Here is a 20,298-nt window from a genome sequence, read left to right on the forward strand (position 1 = left end):
TGTGGACAAAAGTGAAGGTTCAAAAGTCTGATGGATGAAGAGATAAAAGCCTATGTTAATTTGATCGTAGCTTCTCTAGCAGTGTCTCTTGCAAGACAAGAACAGATTAGGAAAGAAACTGAGACAGATGACACAATGAAAGTGTTGAAAGATATCATTCTGAAAGGTTAGCCAGCAGAAAAAAATGCGTGCCCGCTGTCTATTCATGATTATTGGATGTACTGCAGTGACCTTACAGTTGTCGATGGTATTATTTACAAAGGCAATAGGTTTGTCATACCTGCACGACTAAGAAAAACTATGCTGTGCAAGATACATGAAGGCCACTTAGGAGAAGAAAAATGTAAGCGGAGAGCGCGTGAAGTTATGTATTGGCCAAGAATGAACCAATGCATAGCACAGACTACAGCTACATGTGAATTATGTCTTATGTATAGACCGAAACAACAAGTCGAGCCACTGAGTCCTCACGCAGTGCCAGAGAGACCGTACCAGAAAGTTGGCGTAGATTTGTTTGATTGCAATGGGAAAACGTACGACTGATTATTACTCTAACTACCCTGAGGTGAAGACACTACATACATACAACTACTAGTAAAGCCGTAATCAATTGCATGAAGTCAATCTTTGCAAGGCATGGTGTTCCTATGGAAGTGTTCACTGACAATGGTCCTCAGTTTTCCAGTGCTGAATTTAGACAATTTGCTGATGAGTGGGAATTTGTCCATACTACGTCAAGTCCCCACTATCCACGCTCAAATGGGTTGGTGGAAAGTTCAGTAAAAACTGTAAAGAGTCTCATGAAAAAAGCTCAAGAAGGTAAAGAAGATTTCTACAAAAGTCTTTTAATCTACCGCAGTACACCTTTACAGAATGGACTTTCTCCTGTACAAATGCTGATGGGAAGGAGGATTAGAGCAAATCTCCCGATACATGATGAACTGCTTAATACACATAACTCAGCGTTGGTCAGACTGAGTAAGGAACGTCAACAGGCGAAACAGAAACTATTCCATGACAGGCGAACAAAAAGCTTATCTGATCTAAATCGGGTGACCAAGTCTGTCTCAGAGATCACGAGAAAGGTATTTGGGTGCAGAAAGGTATTGTGCAAGCACAAGTAGAACCAAGATCTTATACTATACGTACAGAGCGTGGAACGGAAGTAAGAAGAAATCGGGTGGATTTAAGATCTCAACCTAACCATAATGAAGACAACATGACTGAAGAATACCCTTCATCTGACATGTATGATGATCCTGATAATGGTGAACCAACCACGATTCTAGAAAGGTCCAACATGGTCGATGAAACACAGACTGTGTATGAAAGACCCAAAAAGGGAAATATACGCAGACCTGAGAGACTCATTGAAACGTGTTAGATGATGTTCTTAATATGACGTTGTTAATTGTTGCATTGAAGCGTACAGGGCTTGTCTTTAAAGAAAAGAGGATGTGATGTTAGTGTATTAGAATGCTTAATATTTGTAGACACTCCCTTACTAATATGTGTAAGCCTGAATCTTCAGTGAATGGTCCCTAGGACCAGGGGGATGCTGGGAAGTGGGTGGTCCAGTGTGCAGTGTGTCTGGAGTTGGTGATGGAATAAAACAGCACAGCAGTGAACTCGCATGTCTCTGTGTCCTTATGACTGGATTTCCAAACATATGAACAAAACATCGCCTAATGTGTATGACCCTCTCTATCGTATGAACATGCAGTAAAATTTGGACCCAGTCGCTGGGTGACGTCAATTAACGATATTGTTATCGATATCAGTGTGTACGCGCAAAATTGGCCGCCAGGGAGGGTACGGAAAACATTAGAATATACTGTATCGCTCATGGGGCGTATTGTCTAATGCAGTGGTTCTCAAACTGTGTGCTGTGGCACCCTGGGGCGCATCGGGACACTTGCAGGGGGGACTTGGGTTGGAAGTCCGGGACCAATTCAAATTATTTATGGTCAACGTAATACTCAAAACCAGTGCTGGTGGCTGCCAATCATGTCATGTGGACAAACAGAAGCAAATATTGTCCCTCACCACACAACTGAACCTAAGGATGATATATGCGTTACATAGTTACATAGTTTGTGAGGTTGAAAAAAGACAATCCGTCCGTCGAGTTCAACCTATTTGAGTTCTCCTACTGTTTTATTTTCAGGAGTAATTTTATCTGTTGATAAAGTCAGCCATTATGTTGTATTTCCTCATTTTATTACAACTATGGTACGTGATCTATCCACCATAACCCTGTATATCCTAATCCATTAGGAATTTATCTAGGACATTCTTAAAAGTATTGATGAGTCTGCCATTACTACTCTCTCTGGCAGGGAATTCCAAACTCGTATTGTCCTTACTGTGAAAAAAACCTTTCCGACTCTGTGCGCGGAACCTCCTCTCCTCTAACCTAAGTGGGTGTCCGAGTGTCTTCTGTGTTGGTCTTAACAAAAACAGATCCCCCGCAAGCTCTGCGTATTGTCCCCTTAACTATTTATAAATGTTGATCATGTCCCTTCTTAATCTCCTCTTTTCCAGTGTGAACATGTAAAGCATTGCAAGTCTTTCCTGGTATTCCAGGCGTCTCCATCCCCTTAATTAGTTTGGTCGCCCGCCTCTGAACCTTTTCTAGTTCCAGGATATCCTTTTTGTAGTAAGGTGCCCAAACTTGTGCCCAGTATTCCAGATGGGGCCTCACTAGGGCTTTATATAGTGGGAGTATAACACTCTCATCCCTTGCCTCAATACGCCTCTAGTCTTTATGCATGCTAGTACCTTGTTTGCCTTTTTTGCTGCTATCCTACATTGAGTGCAATTGACTTAATTTAATATTTCTTTTTACATTTTTCAATAAGAAACTTCTGGCCTAGGGGTGTCGTGAAAATAATTGTGATACTCTAGGGTGCCACAATTGGTACCAAGCTTTATAATGCAGGACCCACAAGATCTAATCTCATTTGCAACCGACTTTGAATCTATTAGCTGTAGCAACATTGCCTAAATATAGAAAAACACAGCTGATGGGAAGTCAATATATTGCTATCTAAAACAGCTCGTCTTTCTGACCCAATAAAAAGAAACAAAACAAGTAAACATATCAGAGAATGCAATACATCATTCACCTATTTAAGGAAAAATACAATAAAACTCAAACTTAATATATGTTTTACATGAGTGGCTTTTAAACCCTATGGGTTAGATTTGGGATGTGGTCAGGATGCCGGCGGTTGGGATGGCAGCAGTTGGAATCCAGACACACAGCCACAGTGCCGACGCCGGAACTCCATCATCAGCCGAAATGCAGACACCAGAATCCCGACACCTGGCATCCCAATTGTAAGTATGCTGACCCCTGTTAATGTTAGCCCACTGGGGGGGGTTAGGTTTAGGCACCTCCGGATAGGGTTAGGCCGTGGGCTCAACAGACCCCACCCCTTAACAGACTCCGCTCTCATTAGGGCTGCTTACCAGAAATATCCCGGGCCGGTTTTTCAACCTAATCCACCCTGGTAGGGGGTGTACACTGATAGGATATGATGCGCTCTGTGCCTGTCTCCTTCTACACAGCAGTCTATGGGCGCATCCCCTAGTGTTAATCCCCTAGTGCCAAAAGTCACTCGGAGGCGGAGCTATGTGATGTAATCCCTGCTCATCCATCTTAGAGTGAGTGAGAGAGACTGAGTCCTGGTGTGTGCAAGCGTGCAGAGACTCACAGCGTTCCATTGCATGTATCGCGGCTCTGGAGCTGACACTGAGCCGGGCGCCGCATCTTCTCTACAGCGGGAGTCAGACTGCACGGCTGTGCAGTCCCCCATCCCTCACCACCGGAGACAACTCCTGATAAGTACCGCCACCACTGCTGTTACCTTGTATGATATAAGGGCCCCTAATTGCCTTTATCAGTATTACATCTACAGTCACCTGTGTTCACTGAATAATCCTGCATTACTGTTTAAGTCATTAAGTGTGTGGAATGACGTCACTGCACCAGGCAATTCCAATACACTCTGCCAACTTAGACACCCACATGGTTTTGACCACACCCATAAAGCACTGGTCACTGCTCCTCCCCTTCTCACAGTAGGCCCTTGAACATTTTCGGCTCCAGGCCCAAGTGGCTTTTAATCCGGCCCTGCAGGCAGCTGACACAAGAAGGATTAGGTCCAAATTCCAGTTTCTACACTTCAGACAAAGGATTGTTTATAGTTTATCATTGTGTTTTTCACATATGTTTGCCTTAAGGAAATAGTTGCCTGTTCATTCGTTCCACCATATATGATTAAAACACAAGTCCCATCCATGAATGTCAGATTCTCCATCTGGGATGTATTCTGCAGAGAAATCACACAAATACAATTGTAGGCAAACACTAGATTTCTGCATTTCTCCATATCATCAACTTGCTGATTATTTACATTACGTTACTTTGTGTTTCTACTGTGTTCAGGATATAAATAAATCAGTAAATATATTGGGACAGATTCTGAGTAAATGATGTGAGCGCTACTTTGGACGCCCACTGCAAAAGGTGCAGTGACGTGTGTGAACTGACATCACTGCACCAGGCAATTCCAATTACAAATGGAATGCTAATACGACTATACGCACTCTCTGAAGGGGTGGTCTTCTGTTTGCCGGCGGTCGGGCTCCCGGCGCTCAGTATACCGGCGCCGGGAGCCCGACAGCCGGAATACCGACAATTATTTTCCCTCGTGGGGGTCCACGACCCCCATAGAGGGAGAATAAAATAGTGTGGCGCGCGTAGCGCGCCACCGTGCCCGTAGCGTGGCGAGCGCAGCGAGCCCGCAAGGGGCTCATTTGCGCTCGCCAAGCTGTCGGTAAGCCGGCGGTCGGGCTCCCGGCGCCGGGATGCTGGTCGCCGGGAGCCCGACCGCCGGCCAGCCGTAGTGAACCCCTCTGAAGCATATGTATCTTTTCCATCGCATCGCCTAGCCTTTCCGTGCGCGGGAACGGTGGCCATCATCATCACTTACACCATGACCAGGACATGCACTTGAAATTGGGCTCCATAATGCATATGCATAAATCAGATTAGTGAATACTCTGGCCACGCACCCACAAAATACACCCGACACACCCACAAAACGGTTGTCTTGCATGTGTACCCGTTGTTGCCGCCCAAATGCCATACAGAAACCCCCATTTAGAGAAACAACTAAGATGTGTACCACTGTGAATCATGCGTGCATTCAACCCGCAACACTTGCGCTGTTTGTGACTCAGACCTATCATTTGTATCATCCCATTCCCCACAATGCTTTGCGGGAGCAAGTAAGTGCTGCGCTGCCCCGCACTTACGGTACCGCCGACTCACTTATTTTTATTTGCAGACCCACAGGGCTGCAAGCAAAAATCTGTGAGTCGGGCACTAGAAGGGGCTGCGAGGGGTGCGAGTTTACTTGCTGCGGTAACGGCACCTCGCACCCTTCGTGGGGAATAAGATTGACCACTATGCTGAGCGTTTTTTTCATTCATAAGATGCACAAAAATAATTTAGCTCTTTAATATCTTTATATAAACCTCTTGTTCTACTTAAGGCTATATGCCATGCTTGAAATGTCAGTAGAAGACAGAACTTCAAAGATTGCTCTAGAGAATTCTCTAAGAACAAAGTTCCATATTACAGAGATGAGTGCAGAGCCCTTTACATCCTTTGACTCATGAATTTAGATATAATTGAGTGAATCACTTTAGCATCAGAGGTTGTCATAACCCTTCCTGGTAACGAGGAACCAAGTAAAGACTGGTGCCCTCTACTGATGAGTCACGCTTGGACGGTCCATGCCTGGTGCTCCAGGTTTGTGGAGACAGCTGTCACTTCTAGTTGTCCCAATGTGTCATGCCAATAAGAGATCACATTACATCCAGGATTCTGCGGCTTTGTAATGTTGTTGCTATATATATATATAAAGAGCAGCTGACGAGGAAAGTCAGCTGTAACAGCAAGGCTTTTAAACGCTGGGTGGAGTGTCAGGTTGTAAGTAACTAAGTCTGACTCTGAGACTTGTTCACATTTGCAAGAAAGACATATTTGCCCAGGCTCTGTGGGCAAAGAACAAGAGAAAGATTTGTGTTGCAAAATGACGCTCCCCGTGCAACAGGCCGAAGAGCTACGACTCTACCAACAAACCCTACTTCAAGATGGACTCAAAGATATGTTAGACCACAACAAGTTTGTAGACTGTGTTCTAAGGATCAAAGAAAAGGAATTCCCATGCCACCGTCTGGTGCTGGCTGCTTGCAGTCCTTACTTCCGATCCATGTTCCTGTCGGACTTAGAGGAGAGTAAGAAAAAGGAAATAGACCTGGATGATGTGGATCCTGATGTCTTGGAGAAGATCCTTCATTATATATACACCTCTGAGATTGACATCACAGAGAAAAACGTGCAGGATATATTTGCTGTGGCGAACATGTTCCAGATCCCTTCCATTTTTACCGTGTGTGTGTCGTTCCTCCAGAAGAAGTTGTGCCTTAGTAACTGTCTGGCTATTTTTCGCCTGGGCCTCATGTTGGACTGTCCTCGTCTGGCGGTCTCCGCGCGGGATTTCTTATGCGATCGCTTCAACCTCATCACCAGAGATGAGGAGTTCAACCAACTGTCCCCTGACGAACTCATCGCCATCATTTCCAGCGACTCCCTTAACATCGAGAAGGAAGAGGAGGTGTTTCAGGTGGTTATGAAATGGGCAGCTAAGGACAAGGAGAAATCCGTTAAAGCCCTCCCAGTCATCTTTGAAAGCATCCGCTTCCGCCTGATACCACAAGACTACATCAAGAACAAGGTGGAGAAGCACGAGCTGGTTACATCTAACTCGGAACTCTTGAAAAAGCTTCAGATGGTCAAGGAAGCACAAGAAGGGAAACTACCGATCATTAAAATGAAAAACCCCAGAAAGGCGGAAGAGGGTAAAGATGGGGAGAAAGTAGTTAATGGGGATGTAGAGGAAGAAGAGGAAGATGCTCTTCCTGGAATTTTGAATGACACACTGAGATTTGGGATGTTCTTAAAGGATCTCATCTTTATGATAAGTGACACGGGTGCAGTTGCCTACGACCCAATCGCAAATGAATGCTTCTTTGCATCACTATCAGCGCAGATCCCAAAAAATCACGTCAGCTTGGTAACAAAGGAAAACCAGATCTTCGTGGCTGGTGGACTTTACTACAACGAGGAGATCAAGGACGATCCTTTGAGCTCATATTTCATGCAGGTAACCACTATATAAACTTGTTTTATATAAATGTGAAAAAATGGTGCAGTATGATGTTTCTCAAGGGTGGTCCTCTGAGGCCTCTTACAGTGCATGTTTTCCACAGCTCCTATCTGGTGCACAAGTGTAATAGTCAGAGACCGACTCCATTACTTCAGCTGTGATTCTGTCAGCACTCCTGGAAAACCTGTACTGTAAATCAGAGCACACCCTAACCAATATGAAGCCCTAGGCATGATTTTGGCTGGTGCCCCCTAGCACCGCCGCAAGTTCTGCAGGAAATGCCTGGCATGAGTCAGCTGGCAGCTCTGCTAACGTCGGGCACCTTTTGTTTATGAAAATGCATCTTATTTGCATTACTATGTGGCTAGGATGCACAAGCAGCTTCTGCTGATTAAAATGATATGCAGCATGCCTATATTCTGTGTGCGACTGCGGCTGTATCTGCATATGAAATGCTACATTTCAGTGATTTCCAGGAATACACTGAAACGTAGCATTTTGTATGCAGATACAGCCGCAGTCACACACAGAATATAGGCATGCCACATATCATTTTAATCAGCAGAAGTTGCTGGTGCCCCTAAGCATAGCAAATGCCCTAGGCATTTGCCTAGTTTGCCTATGCCTAAGGCCGGCTCTGCTGTAAATGGTCTCTGGGGACTAGAATTGAGAAACACTTCCACTGATAATAGTACAATGATGTGATGGGCCCCTTATTCATGATGCAGTTTCATTTGCTCCTGTTCGTATGCTGTACCCCCTGATACCACATCATTGAAGAAAAATAACATGGCACAGCTATGTCACAGATTCCATTGCATGGCTAATTTGGCAATACGGCTTAAATGGGGAAAGGTGTATGTGCACACGTGAGTGTGGATAGATAGATAGATAGATAGATAGATAGATAGATAGATAGATAGATAGATAGATAGATAGATATACTGTATATATTTAATACATTATCAGGTTTCATAGTAAAGGTCCCTGTCTGCACAGCAGTACACATTTCATCTATAGAACTTACCTGACATATAGGGGTAAATGCAGGGCTGTTTTAAGAGAGGAGGGGAGTCAGGGACCCACGTGCAACCTCCCTGGCAGCAGTAGACTCTGATATAATGCCGCCGGTCTCCGGGAACATGGCGTGCGCGTCTTGTTCCCGGGGGGACACCTCCAGTGAGCATGTGCAAATCACTCAGAAATGGCCGCGGGGGGCATTTTCCAAGTGATCTGTGCCCTCACAGCAGGGCCTCCATCTCGGGACTCCGGAGGGGTAAGTATATTCTATTGGTGCAGTGTGTGGACCCAGGGGCCTGTGTGCACCGCACACACTGCACCCATTATAGAAACGCCTATGGGTAAATGTAATAGCCTGCGAGAAGCCAGAGGTGCAGGGCTTTGTGCAAGAATTCCCGCATTTTTAAAGCGCCAATCTTATTCAAGGCAATAACCTGCCCTGTGAGCAGGAGGGAATGACTGAGCGGACTGTGCCACATATTTCACCACTTTACCTGTTATCACACATTAGAAAACCAAATTTAAGCATTTTTGTTATTATAGAATTTTCCTCATCTTGCTTTCAGTATTAAAAGTCTATTCTTTTACACTGTGATCAGCCTGTGTGCCCATTGGACACACGCAGGTGATCAGCGGAGCCTGGTCCCTGCACAGCTTTCTCTGCCAGGGGGTGTACATCACAGAGCACACTGAGGTGTTTTTTTACCTTTTTTTTTTTTTTTTTTGTAAATTCGGCCACATCACATTTCCCATTATAAGTATGGAGAATGCAATGTGGGTTACTAAGAAAATGACAACTAAAGGGTTTGGAGCAGTTTTTCATGAAAACGGTTTCAGATGCCCTTTAATACATTCAGGTGATACTAAAATAATGTGAAAGGGGTCACATTATTTTAGTAAAAACAATGTTAATAAATAGGCCCTCAATCTTTCAGCAGCTCTCTTGTAGACGTGATAGAAGAGTATTTCTGTCTACGCCTACTGCAGCACGGGCCTCCAGCCATTTATAAATGTATCTTGGAACTGTAGTGATGCTGAGGTGTGTTCACCTCAGTGCATCCAACTGCCGTGTGGTTGTTGCAGGTTACAAAGTTGTGAATCAGTCTAAACCATGAGACTTGGGGCGAGATGCAGGAAGCTTAAATATGCGACCAAACCTCCGAAAATGCAGTTTCCAGAGGTTCGGTCGCGTACCGCATATGCACCAAGCCCCGGAATACGATAGATTCCGGGGCTTGGAGGAAGTGGGCAACACCATTTTCAGATGGTGTTGCCTAATAGAAGCCTATGGTCCCTTCTGAGAGGGATCCAACCAGATCCCAGCCATCACCATCGCGGCGCGCCTCACTTGATGCATGCGCAGATAGGACTCCAGGTCCTTAACCCAGAAGGACAGCTTTTACCGCAAGTGATTTTCTTCATGCATATGGGCCCTCATTCCGAGTTGATCGGTCGCAAGGCGAATTTAGCAGAGTTACACACGCTAAGCCGCCGCCTACTGGGAGTGAATCTTAGCTTCTTAAAATTGCGAACGATGTATTCGCAATATTGCGATTACTAACTACTTAGCAGTTTCCGCCCAGTAACACCCATTTCCTGTCAATCACATTACGATCGCCGGAGCAAAGAAAAAGCCGTGAGTAAAAATACTTTCATCATAGTAAAGTTACTTGGCGCAGTCGCAGTGCGAACATTGCGCATGCGTACTAAGCGGAATGAGGGCCATGGTGTTAGTAAACACCAATATGCATGCGGAGAATGTCGGGATGAATCGCAAGCAAAATGCGATGCTTGCTGCATCCCACCATTAGTCAGAAAGCCAGATTCATAGTTGTACACAGTGCTTAAAGTGGTCCTAGAGAGGTGGTGGAACTCACCCCCCTCCCCACAGCGCCAATGTAACAAAGGTATTGCGTGCGCCGTAAAAAAAGGGTCGTGGTCTCAAAAAAGGGGCGTGTTACACAATAGTAATAATGACCGCCGTAGTAGCACCCCATAAACGCGTAATGCCCACAGCAGTAGCGCCTCTTATACAATGCCCACAGTGGTAGTGCCCCTTATATAGAGCTCATAGTAGTGGTGCCCCTTATGCAATGCCCGCAATAGCAGTGCCCCTTATGTCCCCAGGAGTGATGCCCCTTACGAAGTGCCCCCTTTACAATGCCCTCATTAGTAGTGCCCCCAGTAGTAATGCCCTTAATGGTAATGCCCGTGTGTAATATTGCCCCCAGTAGTAATGTTGCCTGTAGTAATGCCCCCAGTCGTTTAGCCCCTGTAGTTATGCCCCCTTGTAGTTTAGCCCCCAGTAGTAATGTCTCCAAGTAGTAATGCCCCCAGTAGTTTAGCCCCTGTAGTTACGCCCCATTAGTAATTCCCCTGTAGTTATGCCCCCAGTAGTTATGCCCCCAGTAGTAATGCCCTCCTGTAGTTTGCCCCCAGTAGTTAGCCCCCTTGTAGCTTGCCCCCAGTAGCTTGCCCCTGTAGTTTGCCCCCAGCAGATGCCCCCCAGTAGTTTGCACCCAGTAGTTTGCCCCCAGTAGTAATGCCCCCAGTAGTTTGCCCCAGTAGATGCCCCTCTGTAGTTTTCCCCTCCAGTAGTTTGCCCCCAGTAAATGCCCCTCAGTAGTTTGCCCCCAGTAGTAATGCCCTCCTGTAGTTTGCCCCCTTGTAGTTTGCCCCCAGTAGTAATGTCCCCCAGTAGTTTGCCCCCCAGCAGTAATGCCCCCAGTAGTTTGCCCCCAGTAGATGCCCCTCTGTAGTTTGCCCCCCAGTAGTAATGCCCCCCCAGTAGTTTGCCCCCAGTAGGTGCCCCTCAGTAGTTTGCCCCCCAGTAGTAATGCCCTCCTGTAGTTTGCCCCCTTGTAGTTTGCCCCCAGTAGTTTACCCCCAGTAGTAATGTCCCCCAGTAGTTTGCCCCCCAGCAGTAATGCCCCCGGTAGTTTTCCCCCAGTAGATGCCCCCCAGTAGTAATGCCCCGCAGTAGATGCCCCCCAGTAGTAATGCCCCAGCAGTTTGCCCCCAGTAGTAATGCCCCGCAGTTGTTTGCCCCCAGTAGATGCCCCTCAGTAGTTTTCCCCCAGTAGTAATGCCCCCCCCCCAGTAGTTTGCCCCCCAGTAGATGCGCCGCTGCACAAATAAAAAAAAAACCAAGCACAACACACCATACTTACAAAGCCCCGCTCCATGTCCGGCCGCTGCAGTCTTCTGTAAGTCCTCTCCTCGGCACTATGGGAGAGACGTCATGACGTCTCTCCCATAGCGCGCACTGACAAAGCCGGAAGCCGGAGCTCAGTACTGAGCTCCTGCCTCCGGCTGCCGCTGTGCAGGGAGACGGGCGCCCGCTGGTAACACAATCTCAGCGGGCGCCCGTCATCTCCCTGCTGCGGCGCCGGGGACACATGGGGTGAGGTGAGCCAGAGGAGGCGGAACTGCGTTCCGTCTCCAAGTGGAACTGACGGAAGGCAGTTCTGCCCCGTTCCGGCTCACTTTAACCCCTGGTTGTACATAAACCCAGTAGTATGCATGAAACTCCGATAGCGGGTGGACTGCGCGTGTGCAGAACAGGTAATGCATTGTCGCTCACAGTGCCCCCTAAGCCATAGCCTGTTTGGGGTGTCGCCCCCATTTTGTAGGAATGCCGATGCCAGTACCATTGTCATCCGATGGTTGCGATGGTGATCCGATGCTACATCTTTGGACGTGGCACTTGGATCTGCTAGTATCGGCAGTTGGCTTCTTTACCCCTCAGATGACTCCTGCGGCACTAGCATATTTTAGCATTACTACTGTGCCCCAAGATGCAAAAAAACAGAAGGGTTTTTCCCATGCACCCTGAGGTCTATTAGTAACAAGACCTGTACACTATGGCCCTCATTCCGAGTTGATCGCTCGCTAGCTGCTTTTAGCAGCAGTGCAAACGCTAAACCGCCGCCCTCTGAGAGTGTATCTTAGCTTAGCAGAAGTGCAAATGAAAGGTTAGAAAACAGTGATGACATTTTTTCATGCAGTTTCTGAGTAGCTGCAGACCTACTCCTACCTTGCGATCACTTCAGTCTATTTAGTTCCTGTTTTGACGTCACAAACACGCCCTGCGTTCGGCCAGCCACTCCCCCGTTTTCCCAGGCACGCCTGCGTTTTTATCTGACACACCTGCGTTTTTTAGCACACTCCCGGAAAACGGTCAGTTACCTCCCAGAAACGCCCCATTCCTGACAATCAGTCACCGATCAACAGAGCGACTGAAAAGAGTCGCTCGACCTTGTGTGAAACTGCATAGTTTTTTGTGAAAGTACGTCGCGCATGCACACTGCGCCCCATACGCATGCCGATTTTTAGCCTGATCGCTGCGTTGCAAACAACGGCAGCTAGCGATCAACTCGAAATGACCTCCTATATAATAATAGAAAATGTAGAGATCTTAGTTACATATATTTTGCAAAAAATATCATAAGCCTCCAGGCCACTTCACGGCGTCTCTATTGCTGGAGGTCCCTAATACTAAGTATATAATTATTATTGCTGTGTGTGAGTTTTGGGGTGTAGTACCCACCGGATTTGGTGTGGCCGGGCTGCCTTGGGGTAGCACACCATGATATTTATTTAGCACTTTTGTAGCACTCGTATTTATTTTTCCACTAATACTACTCCTTTGAGTATTTTACTAACACCCTTATTTTTGTATCACTTTCTAACACATAGCTCCTGCTTCTTTCTTATTAACATATATTAACACTTTAATATTTCAATGGTGTGCTGCCCTGGGGTGGTTGGGCCTGAGCCAGCTTTGTGGGGTCCGCACCCTGGACTTATACTTAGTATTAGGGACCTCCAGCAATAGAGACACCATGAAGTGGCCTGGCGGCTTATCATATTTTTTGCAAAATATATGTAACTAAGATCTCTAAATTTTCTATTATTATATAGGCCCTCATTCCGAGTTGTTCGCTCGCTAGCTGCTTTTAGCAGCATTGCACACGCTAGGACGCCGCCCTCTGGGAGTGTATCTTAACATAGCAGAATAGCGAACGAAAGATTAGCAGAATTGCTACTAAATAATTCTTTGCAGTTTCTGAGTAGCTCCGGACCTACTCACGAATTACGATCAGCTCAGTCCGTTTAGTTCCTGGTTTGACGTCACAAACACGCCCTGCGTTCGGCCAGCCACTCCCCCGTTTCTCCAGACACTCCCGCATTTTTCCATGACACGCCTGCGTTTTTTAGCAAACGCCGGGAAAACGCTGAGTTGCCGCCCAAACACGCCCCTTTCCTGTCAATCATTTACCGAACACCAGTGCGACTGAAAAGTGCCGCAGAAGCCACAGCAAAACAGATAAGTTTTGTGTTAAATAACTAAGCGCATGCGCTCTGCGTACCATGCGCATGCGCAGTTAGCAACAAATTGCAACATAGCGAAAATCGGCAACGAGCGAACAACTCGGAATGACCCCAATAGTGTACAGATCTTGTTACTAATAGCCCTCAGGGTGCGTGGGAAAAATCCTAATTTTTCCTTGTCTAGAGTAACCCCCTCCCGCAGCACCTGAGGATTGTTACCAGCTTGATTAGAGCAGTTTGCCATTATATATTGTGTCCCAAGATGCAGCAGTGTCGCTATTAGCAATCATTACTGAATCACCCCCATAGACACCTGGACGTTCACCTCACTCTCTGGAGTACTAAACCACGGGAATAGTATTTATCCACACAGCACATTGCATGGTTACTTACCTCCTGTCCGTCCTGCTGCTACTAGTGCCATTACTCCGTTGTATCTTCAGAAATATGAGGACGGGCAGTAATCCGCAGAGGAATGGCGCTGCAATATAATCCCAAAGATAATGTTGAATTATTGTGCAAATGCAGAAGACTCTGGCATAGTGATGTTCTGCACATGTACCAGCACCATTCTTTTTCATGTACAGATATCTCCGGCCTCCTCCAGTCCCCTACACACTACAAACAAAGCAATTCTGTGGGCTGCACTAGTATTCATCAGAATACGGGCCATCCATTTATTAGAAACATTAGTCAAATGGAGCTGAGCTGGTTACTTGTGACAGCATAAGCATAGATCCTACAGTCACTGTGAGGAGCACTGAGAGGAGGGTCATCCACCCAGACATGATCACTGAGCACCTCTTCCAACAACCACTGTGAGGAGCACTGAGAGGAGGATCATACACCCAGACATGATCACTGAGCACCTCTTCCTACAATCACTGTGAGGAGCACTGAGCAGAGGGTCATACACTCAGACATGATCACTGAGCACCTCTTCCTACAACCTCTGTGAGGAGCACTGAGAGGAGGATCATACACCCAGACATGATCACTGAGCACATCTTCCAACGATCACTGTGAGGAGGATCATACACACAGACATGATCACTGAGCATCTCTTCCTACAATCACTGTGAGGAGCACTGAGAGGAGGATCATACACCCAGACATGATCACTGAGCACCTCTTCCTACAATCACTGTGAGTAGCACTGAGAGGCATGGCATACACCCAGACATGATCACTGAGCACCTCTTCCTACAACCTCTGTGAGGAGCACTGAGAGGAGGATTATACACCCAGACATGATCACTGAGCACATCTTCCTACAACCACTGTGAGGAGCACTGAGAGCAGGATCATACACCCAGACATGATCACTGAGCACATCTTCCTACGATCACTGTGAGGAGGATCATACACACAGACATGATCACTGAGCATCTCTTCCTACAATCACTGTGAGGAGCACTGAGAGGAGGATCATACACCCAGACATGATCACTGATCATCTCTTCCTATAGTCACTGTGAGGAGCACTGAGAGGCAGGTCATACACCCAGACATGATCACTGAGCACCTCTTCCTACAACCACTGTGAGGAGCACTGAGAGGAGGATCATAGACCCAGACATGATCACTGAGCACCTCTTCCTACAACCACTGTGAGGAGCACTGAAAGGAGGATCATACACCCAGACATGATCACTTAGCACCTCTTCCTACAACCTCTGTGAGGAGCACTGAGAGGAGGATCATACACCCAGACATGATCACTGAGCACCTCTTCCTACAACCTCTGTGAGGAGCACTCAGAGGAGTATCATACACCCAGACATGATCACTGAGCACATCTTCCTACAATCACTGTGAGGAGCACTGAGAGCAGGATCATACACCCAGACATGATCACTGAGCACATCTTCCTACGATCACTGTGAGGAGGATCATACACACAGACATGATTACTGAGCATCTCTTCCTACAATCACTGTGAGGAGCACTGAGAGGCATGTCATACACCCAGACATGATCACTGAGCACATCTTCCTACAGTCACTGTGAGTAGCACTGAGAGGAGGGTCATACACCCAGACATGATCACTGAACACATCTTCCTACAACCACTGTGAGGAGCACTGAGAGGAGGATCATAAACCCAGACATGATCACTGAGCACATTTTCCTACGATCACTGTGAGGAGTACTGAGAGGAGGATCATAGACCCAGACATGATCACTGAGCACCTATTCCTACAGTCACTGTAAGGAGTACAGAGAGGAGGGTCATACACAAAGACATGATCACTGAGCACATCTTCCTACGATCACTGTGAGGAGCACTGAGAGGAGGATCATAGACCCAGACATGATCACTGAGCACCTCTTCCTACAGTCACTGTAAGGAGTACTGAGAGGAGGGTCATACACCCAGACATGATCACTGAGCACATCTTCCTACGATCACTGTGAGGAGTACTGAGAGGAGGATCATAGACCCAGACATGATCACTGAGCACCTCTTCCTACAGTCACTGTAAGGAGTACAGAGAGGAGGGTCATACACCCAGACATGATCACTGAGCACATCCTCCTACGATCACTGTGAGGAGCACTGAGAGGAGGATCATAGACCCAGACATGATCACTGAGCACCTCTTCCTACAGTCACTGTAAGGAGTACAGAGAGGAGGGTCATACACCCAGACATGATCACTAAGCACCTCTTCCTGCAGTCACTGTGAGGAGCATTGAGTGGTGTGTCATACACTCAGACATGATCACTGAGCACCTCTTCCTACAATCACTGTGAGGAGCACTGAGAGGAGGGTCATATACCCAGATATGATCATTGAGCACCTCTTCCTATAGTCACTGTGAGAAGCACTGAGAGGAGGGTCATATACCCAGATATGATCATTGAGCACCTCTTCCTATAGTCACTGTGAGGAGCACTGAGAGGAGGGTCATACACCCAGACATGATCACTGAGCACCTCCTCCTACAACCACTGTGAGGAGCACTGAGAAGCATGTCATACACCCAGATATGATCACATCTTCCTACAGTCACTGTGAGGAGCACTGAGAGGAGGGTCATACACCCAGACATGTTCACAGAGAACCTCCTCCTACAACCACTGTAAGGAGCACTGAGAGGCATGTCATACACCCAGACATGATCACTGAGCACATCTTCCTACAGTCACAGTGAGTAGCACTGAGAGGAGGATCATACACCCAGACATGATCACTGAGCACATCTTCCTACAACCACTGTGAGGAGCACTGAGAGGAGGATCATAAACCCAGACATGATCACTGAGCACATCTTCCTACGATCACTGTGAGGAGTACTGAGAGGAGGATCATAGACCCAGACATGATCACTGAGCACCTCTTCCTACAGTCACTGTAAGGAGTACTGAGAGGAGGGTCATACACCCAGACATGATCACTGAGCACATCTTCCTACGATCACTGTGAGGAGCACTGAGAGGAGGATCATAGACCCAGACATGATCACTGAGCACCTCTTCCTACAGTCACTGTAAGGAGTACAGAGAGGAGGGTCATACACCCAGACATGATCACTAAGCACCTCTTCCTACAATCACTGTGAGGAGCACTGAGAGGAGGGTCATATACCCAGATATGATCATTGAGCACCTCTTCCTATAGTCACTGTGAGGAGCACTGAGAGGAGGGTCATACATCCAGACATGATCACTGAGCACCTCCTCCTACAACCACTGTGAGGAGCACTGAGAAGCTTGTCATACACCCAGATATGATCACATCTTCCTACAGTCACTGTGAGGAGCACTGAGAGGAGGGTCATACACCCAGACATGTTCACAGAGAACCTCCTCCTACAACCACTGTAAGGAGCACTGAGAGGAGGGTCATACAACCATAACTTCCTCCTACAGTCACTGTGAGGAGCACTGAGTAGTGTGCAGCGGCAGATTGGGATCAAACACCAGCCCAGGAAATTTCTGGAAGCAGCCATAATGGGGGCGGAGTCTGTTGAGGGGGAGGGGCCTGTCAAGAGGGCGGGGTCACTGCTCAGAGGTCCTGATTCTGAGATAGATACAGTTGGGGCATCATCTGCTTTATGTTATGCTAATGTTTACCTGCAACTTTATGCATATGCTGCTACAATGCTCTTCCCTGATGTACATCTGTACGTCTGAATATACAAGGACCGATATTTTACTTTCAGTATCTACTGACACTGCTGTCATACCTTTAATCAACTTTTGATTTTATTGATTTGTCATTCTACAAACCCCTTTTTAACCATATATGTTTCAAAGTACAGGGAGGGGGAGCACATACTACATACAGTACAGTACAGGGAGGGAGCACACACTACATACAGAACAGTACAGGAGGGAGCACACACTACATACAGCACAGTGCAGGGAGGGGGAGCACACACTACATACAGCACAGTACAGGGAGGGGGAGAACACACTACATACAGCACAGTACAGGGAGGGAGCACACACTACATACAGCACAGTACAGGGAGGGGGAGAACACACTACATACAGCACAGTACAGGGAGGGGGAGCACACACTACATACAGCACAGTACAGGGAGGGAGCACACACTTCATACAGCACAGTGCAGGGAGGGGGAGCACACACTACATACAGCACAGTACAGGGAGGGGGAGAACACACTACATACAGCACAGTACAGGGAGGGAGCACACACTACATACAGCACAGTACAGGGAGGGGGAGAACACACTACATACAGCACAGTACAGGGAGGGGGAGCACACACTACATACAGCACAGTACAGGGAGGGAGCACACACTACATACAGCACAGTACAGGGAGGGAGCACACACTACATACAGCGCAGTACAGGGAGGGAGCACACACTACATACAGCGGAGTACAGGGAGGGGAAGCACACACTACATACAGCACAGTACAGGGAGGGAGCACACACTACATACAGCGCAGTACAGGGAGGGGAAGCACACACTACATACAGCACAGTATAGGAAGGGAGCACACACTACATACAGCACAGTACAGGGAGGGGGAGCACACACTACATACAGCACAGTACAGGGAGGGAGCACACACTACATACAGCACAGTACAGGGAGGGGAAGCACACACTACATACAGCACAGTACAGGGAGGGGAAGCACACACTACATACAGCACAGTACAGGGAGGGAGCACACACTACCTACAGCACAGTACAGGTAGGGGAAGCACACACTACATACAGCACAGTACAGGGAGGGGGAGCACACACTACATACAGCACAGTACAGGGAGGGAGCACACACTACATACAGCACAGTATAGGAAGGGAGCACACACTACATACAGCACAGTACAGGGAGGGGGAGCACACACTACATACAGCACAGTACAGGGAGGGGGAGCACACACTACATACAGCACAGTACAGGGAGGGAGCACACACTACATACAGCACAGTACAGGGAGGGAGCACACACTACATACAGTACAGTACAGGGAGGGAGCACACACTACATACAGCACAGTACAGGGAGTGGAAGCACGCACACCACATACAGCACAGTACAGGGAGGGGAAGCACACACCACATACAGCACAGTACAGGGAGGGAGCACACACTACATACAGCACAGTACAGGGAGGGAGCACACACTACATACAGCACAGTACAGGGAGGGGGAGCACACACACTACATACAGCACAGTACAGGGAGGGAGCACACACTACATACAGCACAGTACAGGGAGGGAGCACACACTACATACAGTACAGTACAGGGAGGGAGCACACACCACATACAGCACAGTACAGGGAGGGAGCACACACTACATACAGCACAGAACAGGGAGGGGAAGCACACACTACATACAGCACAGTACAGGGAGGGAGCACACACTACATACAGCACAGTACAGGGAGGGAACACACTACATACAGCACAGTACAGTACAGGGAGGGGGAGCACACACTACATACAGCACAGTACAGGGAGGAGGAGCACACACTACATACAGCACAGTACAGGGAGGGAGCACACACTACATACAGCACAGTACAGGGAGGAGGAGCACACACTACATACAGCACAGTACAGGGAGGGAGCACACACTACATACAGCACAGTATAGGGAGGGAGCACACACTACATACAGCACAGTACAGGGATGGGGAGCACACACTACATACAGCACAGTACAGGGAGGGAGCACACACTACATACAGCACAGTACAGGGAGGGGGCGCACACTACATACAGCACAGTACAGGGAGGGGGAGCACACTACATACAGCACAGTGAGGGGGAGTACACTCTACATACAGCACAGTACAGGGAGGGGGAGCACACTCTACATACAGCACAGTACAGGGAGGGGAAGCACACACTACATACAGCACAGTATAGGGAGGGAGCACACACTACATACAGCACAGTACAGGGAAGGGTAACACACTACATACAGCACAGTACAGGGAGAGGGAGCACACACTACATACAGCACAGTACAGGGAGGGAGCACACACTACATACAGCACAGTGCAGGGAGGGAGCAAACACTTCATACAGCACAGTACAGGGAGGGGGCACACACTACATACAGCACAGTACAGGAAGGGGGAGCACACACTACATACAGCACAGTACAGGGAGGAGGAGCACACACTACATACAGCACAGTACAGGGAGGGGGAGCACACACTACATACAGCACAGTACAGGGAGGGAGCACACCCTAC

At 47.6% G+C, this 20,298-nt stretch overlaps 1 protein-coding gene across 1 annotated transcript in view; it reads left to right on the top strand.

Moving 5' to 3' along the window:
* The first annotated feature begins 5,941 nt into the window (after window positions 1-5,941).
* KLHL40 (kelch like family member 40) overlaps window positions 5,942-20,298 on the top strand; it is a 45,259-nt gene continuing 30,902 nt past the window's right edge. Inside the window, exon 1 of the mRNA XM_063924352.1 lies at window positions 5,942-7,241. Within this exon, the coding sequence (XP_063780422.1) occupies window positions 6,108-7,241 (1,134 nt within the window). The 5' untranslated portion in view covers window positions 5,942-6,107. The remainder of the gene's footprint in view (window positions 7,242-20,298) is intronic.

The sequence above is a fragment of the Pseudophryne corroboree genome, chromosome 5, assembly GCF_028390025.1.
Source record: "Pseudophryne corroboree isolate aPseCor3 chromosome 5, aPseCor3.hap2, whole genome shotgun sequence".
Taxonomy (NCBI): Eukaryota; Metazoa; Chordata; class Amphibia; order Anura; family Myobatrachidae; genus Pseudophryne; species Pseudophryne corroboree.